The following is a 14,096-nucleotide window of genomic DNA, read 5'->3' on the forward strand; positions in this document are numbered from 1 at the left end:
TAAGAAATGACCTGCACTCTCTGAAAAGGAACCTCCACGGGAAAACTGTTCATGTACAGTAATGCAATCAATAACCTTCACTCCACAGATGAGAGATGTCTTTAAATGTGGAGAAAATTGATTGGAAAAGCATGGATGGTTAATGCTGTCATTAGTATTCTATCCGACACAGATAGAGATCACGTTCAATAGGAGGTGCAGAGACGTTCTGCCGCAGTCTTTCGAAAGAATTTTCTTTGAAGAGCAGCTTTAGAGTAACTACGAGCACAAAATTAGGCCAATGACATCATTATTCTTACATGTGTCGTCATTGGTCAAGTAAGCAGAAAAATATGCATTAACACATGACACTTTAGCAATACAGATAAAGCACTGAGCAAAGTTACCAAGTGTTTTACACCACAAAATATAGGTGTAATAAAAGACAATAACACATTTTTAGAAATGCGTTCATCTAAAATCTACTATGGGCCTGGACCATAAAGGTCCATCTCACGATCCATGCTGTAGGATCGGAAATCCATCTTCAAATGGATCAAGGAACTTGACCCTGTGAAGCCTTCAACGTATTCAATAACACACAGGCACCAGTGAATAAAGGCAAAATCTGGGGTAACATGTTCTCATCTCTTGGCATTAGTTAAAAGCCTGTAGGTGCAGCATTTGGGATTTACTGAAGGTAGGGGATGGCCTTATGGCTGAGCCCTGCATTAAGTGAATTACAAAAGTCCACATGGGGGGAGATAGAAGTGTGGATGACTTTTTCTGGATTGGTGAAGGTTAGAAAGGACTTAATTTGAGCTATAATCCATGGCTGTCAGAGAGAACAAATTGGTGACCTTTCAAACAACAGACATACAATCACGACTATAAAAAGCAGATTATAGATATCTGGTACTTTTTGTGGCTTTACCTTTACTGATAACTCTTCTATCAATGTAAGCTTGCCTGAGTAGATGGAAATCAAAGTGATGAACTCCCTTCTTTTGTCTTTATTTGCTGAACTAGAAGTCTCACGGAGATTGAAATCAGTTTTTAAACAGAGACCTTGCCAATAGGGCAGCATAAGAACACTGCTAGAAGAATAAATACACTACATAGAAAGATTAAAACACCTGGATGATACAAAAGAGTACATGCAATATATCTAGTTAAAATGCTTTAATAGGTAGGTTTTTAAAATATTTAAACCAGTTAAATCAATAGGAAGTAAAAGCAGTGACCATGGGTGTGATTTTCAAGATGCCTTTAAACTGACTTGAACCTTGTTAAAGAACTGAGAATCCCCCTGTTAAGAGTATACAGCGTGGGCAAATAGGTGTGAATGAGCGCAATCACAAAATCGATCAGAAAAGCCTGGCGTGAAGTGGAGAGAAGAAAGGAGGTAAAAGCGGTTGGGATAAAGAGAAGAAAACACAAAGATGAATTTTCAGCACCACGGACAGCTTATAGGGCTCTTAACACCAGGGACCTCCCGGTCCTTTCTCCTAAATCAATCCTCGCTGTGCACAAATCTGACATGCTCTTTTATCACCTCATTTGCTAATAGGCTTTCTTTGCAGTCGGTGGAATTAAAAATAGTGCACAGGGCTAACGCAGGTCCAGCCTTTTATTGTCAGTTTATAGCTTCAGAGCACAGGGGGCAACCTCCAGCTCTTTGCACACAAACTTTCACACAAATACACACTCCCGTCTATGGTTACCAGCTGCTTTGTAGGTGTCTAGTTACACGTATGCTTCCTAGAAGTAGTAGTCAGTTTACATTACACTGCTGTTGCAACACGTTGTTTACTGACATGACAAATAGCCTAAGCTGCCTCCAGCCAACTAAATTAATTCCCCTCAACAAATGGGGGCTTGTTAGCTTCAAGAGGTCAATTTTGGACACAGAGGCCAGTAATTCATATGAGGCAGGAGCTTATTATACACAAGAGATGTAGGTTTAGAGGACAAGGCCAATGCTAGTAGTTCCCATGACCGTGACATCAGTGCCAGTCCACTGAATTGCGAGGGGCTACTAATCTCAACCCTGTGCTGAAAGGATGAATGTCAAAGTTGTGTGTGTGCACATTTGGCCAATGAAAAAAAGAAAAGATAAACTTACCTTCACTGCTTCAGCATGCGTGACTTTCTCGAAGACTTTGTCATTGACTTTCATGATCTGGTCACCGATTCGGAGACCCTCTTTCTCCGCCAGGCTTCCCGGCTCCACCAGGGATACATAGATGCCGACCCCATGCTCCGAGCCGCCGCGGATGCTGAAGCCCAGGCCCTCATTGCTCTTGTGCCGCTTCATGGTGACCTGCCGTAGCTCGCCCGGCGGCTCGTGGACAAAGTTCCTCCCGAGCAGCGGAACCAGCGGAGCTGTCCCATCGCTGCTGGTGCTGAAGCTGTCCGGCGAGCCCCGCAGCGCCACCTGAAACTCGGGCGGGTTGTTCGGCGAGAAATGCCCCGGGGGAGTCGGGCTGGCGCTGGGGAAGTCGCCCGGCGGGGGTTCGGCGTTGCCGTTGCTTGCAACTAAATCCGATTTTAAGTAGAGGCCCTCCGAGGTGTACTGCTCGAAGAGAAGCTGGTCAGAGCGGGGGATGACCAACCGCAGCATGGGCAGAAGTTGCCGCTTGCTGGGAGCGTTGAGGATGACGTTGAGGGTCTGCACCAGGTCGTACACGTTGCGTTTGGAGTGGTAGACGTTGAGGCAGTGGATGAACTGCTCCCTCTCGAAGTCGTTGAGCAGGAGGTTGAGCGCATTGTGCAGCTTCCTCACGTTGGCCGACAGGGTCCGCGCGCTGGAGGCCACCGAGTTGGCCGAGGAGCTGAGCGACATGCGCTCCAGGTCGGTGCTGCTCATCCTGGCGGTGTGACCGGGGCACGGCGCCACACTGGTGCGGGTTAGAGAGCACGCATGATGGGCTGGTGGCACGGGATTAGACCGACAGTTGGCATCAGGAGCGCTGGAAGACGCGCACTCCGGTTATATCCATGCTGTCTGGCTGACAGATGATCCACTTATTACTCGCAATTTGCTGGACAGAGCGATGAAAGGGCCAACTTCAACAGGCAATTAAGCCCAACAAATTCAATTTCACACCTGACACAAATTAATTAGCACTTAGCATAATTTCAATATCAGCAATATGGTTCAGGAAACTTCACGTGCGAAACAGTGCGTCACGACTGGGCATGCAACAGCCTCGCGGAAAAGTCGTCCCGCTCGGTCAGAGAGCTTAGTAATGAGCCACGTAAGGACCTCAGCCTGCGTGTCATTAGCGGCGGTCTTATTTTCCAGGAGGTCAGGTGGCTGCCGAGCCGCCGCTTCTCTGGTGTCCGCCTCACCGCCAACAGCTCCACAAGGCGAAATAAAACAACACCACAACTTCAAATGTCCAGGTACCTGCTTCACTGTTGCGCACTCAGGAGGAAAGGTAATTTCCTCAGCGAAGAAAACGAAAATAAAAAGTTATTTTTGCGCTCCTGTTCAGCGTCCCGGTGAGTTCCCTCTATCCCGCTGCGGACTCGGTTTTAGTTCCAAACGACGTCAAGTTCACAACAATATTTATCCAGCAGTGTTACGCGAACCGAGCGACGTGTACTCCCGCCGTGTTTTTGCTGCTCTTGTTTTGTTATCCGTCCGGTTTGCAGAGGTGACCCGCTGCTCGGTGCCTCCGCTTCCCAGACGTTACTACAGCGACAGAGTGGAGGCTGCCGGATCACTCGCCTCCAACCGTCCTGTCAGGAAATGACGCAGCCTCGTGCAGCCAATGCGTTGCTTATAACCAACAGCACGCGCTCCTTTACCCATACTCGCGGCACTTCCGCAAGCAATAAGTTACCAAACAGGGCTTTAATTAGACATCATAATTTCTGATTTTGTTTTCTGTTCTTCTGTGTTTTAAATATGTAATTTAAAGCCCTTATATATGTTCTATTAAAGCAAAAGATTATTTAATTTTGTTTTGGGTTTTTTTGCACTATTTCAACAGGCACTTTAGCTAATAGTTTGGCCTTCTACAAGTTTTTGCTATTAAAGTTTATAATTGAGAACAATATAATTGTTAATTTCCCACGACTGCAACTCAGTGTAAACAAATTCTTTAAAGCTGTTTTGTTTGACACTTTACAGAGCATATACTTGGAAAGTTCGTTCCGGCACACTGGAATAAAACAAACAAACAACAAAACAAAATATATGCAGAATCACTGCTAATTGACCTATTTTTAACAGCAGCCATTTTGACTTGTCAATGCAGGGAAAGCACAGGTGTTACAAATAACATTAATGGTGGCTCTGTCCTGTTCAAATGTCCCTGTAAATCATAAAGACATTTTCCCTTGTGGTCATGGGGTCCTGTGCAGCTGTATATTTTCTCATTTTCCAATATTGAATTGTCATGTTAATCAGTTAGTATCAGTTGTAAGATTACAAAGAACTAAACTCAGCTTTATTTCTAAAGCACTTCAAACTCGATACAGTTAATCCAAAGTGCCTTACAGTGCACATGCACAGGAACAAAAAATAAAAACAAGAGAAGGATCAAACATATATGAAGAAAAATCTGAATAATAACAATAACAATAAAAATAATAAAGGCAAATGGTCATAAAAAGCCTATAATGACAACACAGACCTACAGAGAGTGCAGGGAAAATACCTGAGCTGGTTAAGTGAGGCACAGTTAAAGGCTCATGAATGTGTTTTAAGATAATTTTTCAAAATGTCTTTAGTGGGGGAGCAGCAGACAGTGGGATGAAGATATGTAGTGATAGTGTGATATGGGCGCAGTACTTCAGAAATGTATGAGGGGGCGAGACCATTTAGCATTATGCAGACAAACATCAGGATTTTTAAATCAGTCCTGTAGCTAATGAGCAGCTGGTGAAGAGGGGGCAAGAATGGAAGTAATATGCTCCGTCTTTTTCTTGACCTTGTTAAAACTCTAGCTGGTGGGATAAACAAGATCGAGTAATACCAAAATATAACAAGCGGCAAAAAAATGAAGGCCAGAGGATGTGAAGGCACGGATGAGTTTCTCCAGGTCAAAAGTGCAGAGAATTGATCAGAGCTTAGAGATGATCTGGGGCTCAGGAAGCCTAATTTTAATACTGGATGTATTTGTTTGTCATACTTCAATTCTGAATCTAATAAAACTTCAAGACTTTTTACATGTGGTCAAACAGAGCAGCCATCCAGGATCTGATGTTGTGAAGACAGTTTTTGAGCTGTAAATAGAGAAACTGAAATAACTGCTGGATAAATATGAAGAAAACCAGTTTAAGGCAGAACACATAAACAGTTAAGACTCCAAAAAGAAATGCAAAAGAAATTCAACTTCAACAATCACCAACACTGCTAATATATGCACGTCACAATGTCCAGTATAGCAGATGATTCTCTTCAGAACATTTTTCAAAGCTTATCTGTTTGTGTGGAACGTACACGAGTGGTACATTTGTTACAAAATCTTTTAAAGCCCATCTGTTAAACAATGAAGCAGATCTATGATTAGAAATAATAACCTTTTTCAAATCAGATGGAAAAATCTATTAGATTAGATCAGAGATTGTGCTGGTGACACACCGGGAGTGGCTAATTACAAAATGACCATGAGTGGCACCACTGAGTGCTATGATGTGACAGGAATATGATCAACATCATGACTTCATTATAATAATGGAGTACGAGGACATCCGGTCTTCCTTCAACAGGCACCAGAGCAGTTTTTAATATTATTAGCTGGCCTAACAGGTATCTCATCATTAAAAATGATGAGCTTCCATGAGGTCAGAAAGTTTCAGCATTTTTTGTGCTCGGCATCTCAAATTGTAAGTTTTGACTGCTGTTAATGCAATCTTAAATCCCTCATTGTCACACCATTTTGCATCAGTTTAGGACATCCATCCCTGATTTTTTTTATTCCTCTTATCATTTCCTTAATTCTGTGCACAGAAATCAGTCTCTGCCTGCTGGATTCCCTGATCCATGAGTCCTCAAGCTATGGCAAAAGGGGCAAAGTGGAGCTGAATAAACCATAAATGAAGCCCTGTGAAAGGCAAATGTGGCCACTCTCTTGACCAATGGCACTGTGCAGTTTTTGTGCTGACCTTTCCTTGAAATCTGCAGCTACTTAGAGCCAAATGTTCCTTCCGCTTTATTAACCAGCAACTGAAGTGTTTGAAAGGACTGAGGACCATCGGCTCTCACAAAAGGAACTAGCGTGTCATTTTAATTTGATATAGTGACCGAGTGTGTGCTGGGTGTTACTATTACTGACGCCAAAGTAATTAGCAAGGTTAAAAATGCGCTGATTGACTTGGAAAAGGGAAATGGTATTTGAAAATGAGTCAGTAAGATAGAGAATGTGCAGAAGCAAATGAGGTTAAAGCGGATTCACAGATGAAGTCAGCATTGTGCTTCCTGAACGTGACGCAGCAGAACTGTCAGCAAAGCAGCGACCCAGGATGCTCACATAAAAGCAAGAGGATCTGCATGGTTTTAGAGGAGGAGGTTTATCAGTGAATGATTTCTTTTACTAAGTATTTATATTTAATCTTATTCTCCTAAATAAGCGTTCCAATTTTGGTTTATAAGAAAAAAGAGTTGATATTAGAAATTAGGGCTGCGACTACTGATTCATCTCATCATTGATTAATCTGTTAATTATCTTGGAGATTAGTGGCTGGATCATCTTGCCTGTTAAATATTCTGAAAAATGGGAAAAATGCACATCAGAAATGAACAGAGCCCAATATGACGTCTTCAAATTACCTCTCTTGTCTGACCGACAGCTCAACATCCCAAAAATAGTCTATTCAACTTAAGATGATATAAATTGAAGGAAAGCAGCAAATCCTCAGATTTGACAGGGTACATCTGGAGAATGTTTGCCATTTTGCTTGACAGCCAACAGGATCAGTTAACATATTAGCGAAATCATGCATTTCTGGCTGTTGCTCAGAAGGTGTAGCAGCCATCCACTAATCAGAGAGTCTGTAGTTTAATCCCTGGATCCTGCAGTCTACATTTTGAAATGTCCTTGGGGAAGATATTACACCCCAGATTGCTCCTGACTCATATGAGGGTGCATGAAAGGTCACTGCCTCTGATGAGCAGATGGCATCTTACATGGTCGCCTCTGCCACTGGCGGGTGAATGCTGACTTGTGTTTTAAAGCACTTTGAGTGGTTGTTAAGACTAGAAAAGTGCTATATAAATGCAAAGCATTTGCCATTTGTTGATTGATTTTTTTGATGATCCACTAATTGCTTAACTGATGAATCATTGTGGGGTTGACAAATAACGACTCCCTGACTTTATTATACTAATATCCCCAAAGGTTCTCCCTGCCCACAGATGGTTTAATCTCAAATGTGAACTGTGCCTCCAGTTTTCCGCCAGCGGTCTGTCCCTTTCCCATTACATGATGTTGTTTCCATACATTAAGTCAGGTCCACAAAGAAGCTTAGCATGGAAGAGCAGGTGCACAGAGCTCAACCCCATCCATCCTTTGGGATGTTGTCCAGCTATCAATTGGTTCTGCTTAGAAACCAACATGAAAGCAAATGATGTGCAGTGCATTCTCTTTGGTGATTGTGGTTGAAATGGTATTTTATCAGCACTGAATAACTCATGATTACCATAGATTCTGTCCAGAAGAATCCAAAGAATACATCGAAACAAATATGATGAAAACAAATGTGCATTCTTACAAAAAAAGAAAACTTTTAATGAACACAATAATGATTGCGAAATCGTTAGGTTTGGTTAATCTGGAGGAAGAAAGTAGTCGAAGAAAGTAGTAGTAAGTTTTGGTGTTATAAATAAATATCTTGTCTAAAGTCACAAACCACAGCACATCTTAAGAAGCTCTCTGTGTCTGACAGGGGTTGGCTGTTGGGGCCAGCAGGGTCAGCCAGGCTTAAATTGTCTGCATGGCAGAATAGTGTTTTTGGCCTATAATAGTCTAGCTGTAGCTAAAATGGTTTGGATTACAAATTCTTTAGTGCCAAACAACGAAAGGTGAATATGAAGCTGAGTTTTCACAGTGCAATTACAATGACACTGAACACTTGGAGAGCAGTCATTTTGTGACAAAAAAAACAAACAAACCTCATGTTGGCGGTGTTCAGTTTTGTCATATTTTGTTCTAATACCTCTTTTTGTGATTGTTGGTGATATCTATCACTTCAATCATCCCCCAAAATATCCCACTTTCCTAGCTGATAGTTGGGGTTTTCTTCACTTGATGTCTGTTCCAGTAGAATAAATGAGAATGGAATTTATGAGGTTCAACAAAACGCAACATGCCTGAATTTGCTGTACATAGATAACGCCTAATAAGATAACAGTGGGAGATCGCGTGCAGTTCTGCCAGCAGTGAATGAAAAAAGGTGATAAAGCAAACATTTGGACTGTGTTTTTTTTTTTTTTTAATCTGTGTGAATGAGAAGGTCAAAGAGACTGTCTATATGCATGAGCACTTGCGTGCATTTGTGTGACTGCGTGTGAAGTTGATCGATGACAGTAATTAGAGGGGTTCACCAGTGGGAAACACTGAGAAGCCAAACAGTATAATAATGGACAGAGACACACGCTGCACACCAAGCAGAGCATCTGGGAAGAGAAAAATACAGAAAGTTCACTGTATGAGGAAAGAACATGAGGAAAAAAGAGAGGCAATGAACACACTGGCTTCTTCAAGAACACCCGCAGAGCTAATGATTTTGGCTATTATCATGGTTTTCAATTTTAACTGCAGAGGCTTTTAGCTGAACGCCCAGCACTACAATCCCAGGGATGGACAAAGACAGATTCTCTCATGGTGGCAGAACAATTGATGTGCTAATGAAGAGATGACCGCTGTGAGAACTACTGCACTATGATAACAGCTCTGTGTGTGACTGCGTGTGTGTGCTAGACAGACAGAAAAGAAGTTGTACTGTAAGGCTGTGGCTACTCCTTTTAGCCAGTCAGTATGACCAGGGCACTTTGCCCAAGGAGAAGATTTACCAAAATAAAAAAGGCCACCGAGTCAAGACCCCACATTTCATGGTTAACTGTAATCAGTTTGAAGGCTTAATGAGGCTTAAATACTCACTTAATAGGCTTAACTGCGTATGACTAAAAGCTTAACAGAGTCATCAGTTTTCATCAAACGGAAGATAAATGGGCACTAAACAGGTGGCCATTTAAAACAAAAGCCAAATGTGTTTAAAGCTGCACTAATCAATGTTGTTACATTAACAATGGGTGAAATGACTATGTGTAATGTTAAATGGGTTGCTCATAGTTAACCTACAGAGAATTATCACCCAACTCTGCAGTTCCTCTCAACTCTATAGACGATTTCAGAGTCTATCAGCTCATTGTTTTGGTTTGACAGCCCGCAACTTTGTTGTTTTAGTTCTGTCTCACCACCAAAACAAAGCTAAAAGAAGAGTGAATACTGGTCTAGTAAATGGCATTTCTCTTTCATCATGTCTTATTTGCTGAAGTGTAGTTTTTCCTTTCATCTTTAGGGCACATTGAAGTACTCAGATTTAAAGGAGTCCTGTAAATTTTTATTGTAAACAAACAAACCTTTAACTTACATCGGTATGACTCACTGAAAGCCACTGTGTGCCTCCTTTAGGTCTAAACATGCTGAATGCATTCCCTTCCTCATGAAACATTTGCAGTTTTACTTTTTTTTACCATTGTCTCCCCCTTCTGGCAGTAACCGTAGTTACATAGACACTGTCAACATGCTAGTTGTTTTAGCCTACTGCAATGCTACTATTGCTCCCGCCTTTCAACTCTGGCAAACTGATCTTTGGTGACTGACATTAAATACATCACTAACAGCGCAGGAAGGTCACCACAAATTTAAAAACTCTGGCATACTGCGAAACACAGAGAGATTTATCTGGCAGCGATAGGTTTAATCTGCATTGCATGAACTTATCTTTAAAGGGCTTGAATGCAACAGACGTTTATTCAAAAGTCCTGCACTGCAGGTTTAGGTTTGAGCCCCACATTGTTAACATCCATGTTTACTTGCTAACAGTCCTCTTCTTCACAACAGCAGGAGATAAACAACTGCACACAAAATCTCACCTGTATGTGTGAGAGTATTTGAGGTCAGCAGAAGAGTTTGTCAGAGCAGACGGACTGCAGGAAATGGAACGGAGTGCCTGACAACATTAATGCTGTCAGACTGGAGTCGCACCTTAATGAGTCATGCAACATTAAGCTTTTCCCAGTGATTAGCTTTAAAATAGACCTCTGACTGTTCACCTGGAAAAAAAGAGTGTTTCGTGTAGTTTTAAGTAGATGACTCCAGTGTGACCTTTAACTGATAAGGACATAAAAGTACCTCATGTCACTTAGGTGTTTAAATTTGCACCAAAGGATGCATAGTTTGATGGTTTGGTGACACAGCCTCTACTGTGGGTACAAAAGCCATTTCCAACATAATTTAATTGAAATATGTAACTGTTCAAAGCCTCAAACAGCCCCTCAACTGTTCGGTTAGTCTGCATGTGGAAAAAAAGATTCATCGCGAATTCAAATTAAGGTTACAGGTGTCCTTGATGAACCACCTTTTATAAGTCTGTTTGTCAAGCTAAATCTGTGGGAGTGATCTAAAAAAGGCATAAAAATACAAAATAAAGAACATAATGGGAATAACTACAATGACCCAGCAAGCTCATACAACCTCCGTGGTGCTGGTGGTTCAGCCCACACCACCACGCCCCTGCACTCAGACTCCTTCCCATCACTGATGTCGCCCACAACTGCAGAGTCGTTCTGAAGCTGAAGTCCGAAGTGTAGAGGGTGAACAGAAAGAGTGACAGGAACTAAAAATCCCAAAGAGCACACACCAAAGTGTCAGGCATGCTGTCAGCTTGCTCCCCACAAGGACAGGCCAGATGGTGCTGAATGCCACTGAAGAAATCAAAGAACATGACTCTCGCACTGCTGTTCAACCTATCCGGGCAGAGGCGGGTCCAGCCGGGGGCTGGACCCTGGCCACCCCTGAAATCAGACTGTCCAGCCCAAGTGCTACCACACTGTGTCAAAGTATGATTGGCTATGTGCCCAGTGATGTGACGGAGACACAATGTCCTTTTGAGGACTTAGAGAATAAAGAATGAAGTTTAATGTTATATTTGTATGGTGCCAGTGCTGTGATTTATAGGACTAATTATCTTGTAAAACTTTAATTACACTTATTGTAAGTCACTTTGGATAAAAATATTAACACATGAATTTAAGAAACAGTGGGACAGTGTAATGTATGGTGGTAAAGGAACCAGGCACAGTATCTTCCACTGCAGAAGGACCTTCTCCAGACTCAGGAGTGTGGAGTACTCACAGCTGGGCGGCACACACTTGGAGCACCCTCGGGGTGACGCCATCTGGACCTGCAGCCTTGCCTGGGTGGAGTCTTTCCAGCTCTCTTCTCACCTCCTCTGCAGTGAAGGCTGTTGTGCAGCATGTGATGAGTGCTGCTGGGGGAGAATGAAGAGGGCAAATGGTTGGAAAGCTGAGGGAGAGGTGAACCGGGTCCCCCCACCATCAAATATGCTGAACAAGAGATTCAGTTTGTTGGCCCAGTTCAGGTCCCCTGTTACCTGGCTGCCAGTCTGTTTGTAGCGACTCCACACCTTCACATCGTTGCTGAGTTTTTGCTCCATTTTCCCTCAGAAGGTGGATCAGGATGTGATCTGATCTGGGGGAGATGCCTGCTTCACATCGGCATACGGCACATCCAGTGTCTTATTTCCTCTGGTTGGACAGTCCACCAACTGCTTGAAAGTGGGTAAAGTCAAGATAAAAAGTGCACCACTCGCTTGAATTTGCTTTCTAGCCTAACCAATTTTTGACATGAGTAGCTCCCCTGTGGAGAAGCTTTCATGTTGCGTAAGGAACAGGCTGAGAGGAGAACCACAGAACAAGAATATGCACAAGTATTTCTATCATTTCTTTTACAATATTCTTTTATATATAAGGAATCTAATCCATTTGCTTTAACATGTTTGTACTTGTCAATCCACTTCTACTCTGTCTCACTTCACAACACCACATTGATCCACATCTAAAAATAGCCCCACTGTGTTTGTGATTGATTATCCCACAGGCGTGGGATCACAGTTAGCCGAGCTGCTGCATTAATGGCAGCTATGGATGGGTGGGTGACACAGTTCCAGACGATTGACACAGACAGACAGAAGCACACACACACAGAGGCAATGAGCAGGCCTATCATTTAGCTTCCTGCAACTGACCACTCAGATAATCTGCAGGGATAAGCCAGACATCAATCATGAATTGCTGCGGTGTTGAGCATGTGTTGGAAAATCTGCACACTCAGACCTCTGCGTGTTGTTGAGCAGATAGAGCCAATCTCGCTCGATCTGGCTTTAGAAACAGACAGTAGGCACCCAGAGATCTGCAGCACCATACATGATCAGGAATCCCTGCAATCTGCATTACAAAGCCAGAGCCTCAGGTTTGATCGCACCAGCTGGTTCGTGCTTGACCTGTTGTTGTTCTGGCTTGATAATAGAAATCAAACAGACCACAGAGAAAAGGTGCATCTTTGTGGTGGTTAGACTAATTGAGTGAGTTCAGTACAGAGTTTGTCCTGGGGGAATCTACTAGCCGAGCATTTATGCACATCATGCACGTAATAAGAAACTAACTGTGGCTTAATGAGCAGTTTGCTCGCATCTCAAAAGTCCTGTTCCCATAATGATGCATCAGGAAAACAGTTTCCTAAGAAAACCTGGTGACTCTTGGATTTATAACTGGCTAGACTGCGAGCTAACGAGATGTAACATGTAAATGACGCAGCATTGGAGCTGTTGGAAGGCATCTTTTCCCTCCTTTGGTGCATTCTTACTGCTTCCTGTGTTCTTAGAACACCTTGGACAAATCTCTCTACCGAGCATGAAATATTTTGGTAATGCTTGGCTGAATGTAAAGCATTTGGGGAAGAAATCTGAATCTGACCTTTATATGTGGCAAAAGCCATGCTGAGTTTGTCATGAAGCCAGTATTAGAGGGAAGCCGTGAGCAAGAAGACATCTTCTAGAGCTTGCAGCGATCCAGCAGGTAACCCCCTAACCAATAATGAAAGCATCATCTGCCAAACAAAAACATCAAGCAACAAAAAAACTAGGCCTGCTGTAAGAATGTCATTCACACAGGCACATGGTAGCTAACATATGACACTAAACCAGATACATGGGACAGCAACAGAACAGCTGGCAGCTGAACAAGCATAAACTCTGAATAACCTCGTCAGCACAAGCAGCAAACGTGCCACATTAAAGTGAAGCAGTGAGTCACTGAGATCCGAACCCTACAGCATACTAAAAAAAAAGAAAAGGAATAATAAAAAAAATCTAGTTTATGGCTTGAAGTGGCATTCGAGGCAAAAAAAAAATATCCTTCACAAACTTTCCGAAAGCAACACAACAGTTAATCAGACTTATTGGCAAGCTAGCTTGACTCTTAAATGCTTCACCAGAAGCTGCTGCAGGAGCATTTACAGCAAGATACATTCAGCAGAGTTTGTGGAAGAGTAACAATCCACAGCAGTGAATACAAGCTATGACAAATAAAAGCTGCAATTATAACAACATGGCAAATAACACAGAAAAAATGTGTTTGAGGGCAGAACGAATGCATATCTAAAATTCAGTTTACATGAGCTGATTCTGTACTCTGAGACATAAATAACTTCTGCTTCTTAATGAGGCTTAAAGAGTGCAAGATACAAAAAGGCAGCTCGGAGGCATGGATGTGGACTTAAAGTGTGAGGTTTGTGAATAAACTGACAATGAACTGAGGAGAAATTTTCTAAAGAAGAAACTACGGGGAGAAAGTGCAATCACAGAGTCTTTACCACATTAAAACAGATTAACGATAAATAAACATATTCCAGAATAAAAGAATTTCCAGGATGATTTCGGTGCTGCAGGTCATTTATAAAACAATAGGCAGTGAGAGATGCTCATCTCAAGGGGACACACGGATGAAAAAAAGATGATTTCCAAACACTACCATCAGGTCGACCTTTGCCCACATGAATCCAGAGTATATATAGTGTCTA

The 14,096-nt window shown here is 42.4% G+C and overlaps 1 protein-coding gene across 1 annotated transcript in view; it reads right to left on the minus strand.

Moving 5' to 3' along the window:
• whrna (whirlin a) overlaps window positions 1-3,689 on the minus strand; it is a 126,796-nt gene extending 123,107 nt beyond the window's left edge. The window contains 1 exon segment of the mRNA XM_070989398.1: window positions 2,105-3,689. Within this exon segment, the coding sequence (XP_070845499.1) occupies window positions 2,105-2,848 (744 nt within the window). The 5' untranslated portion in view covers window positions 2,849-3,689.
• Window positions 3,690-14,096: the final 10,407 nt, after the last annotated feature.

This window comes from Chaetodon trifascialis, chromosome 20 (genome assembly GCF_039877785.1).
Source record: "Chaetodon trifascialis isolate fChaTrf1 chromosome 20, fChaTrf1.hap1, whole genome shotgun sequence".
NCBI classification, from domain to species: domain Eukaryota; kingdom Metazoa; phylum Chordata; class Actinopteri; order Chaetodontiformes; family Chaetodontidae; genus Chaetodon; species Chaetodon trifascialis.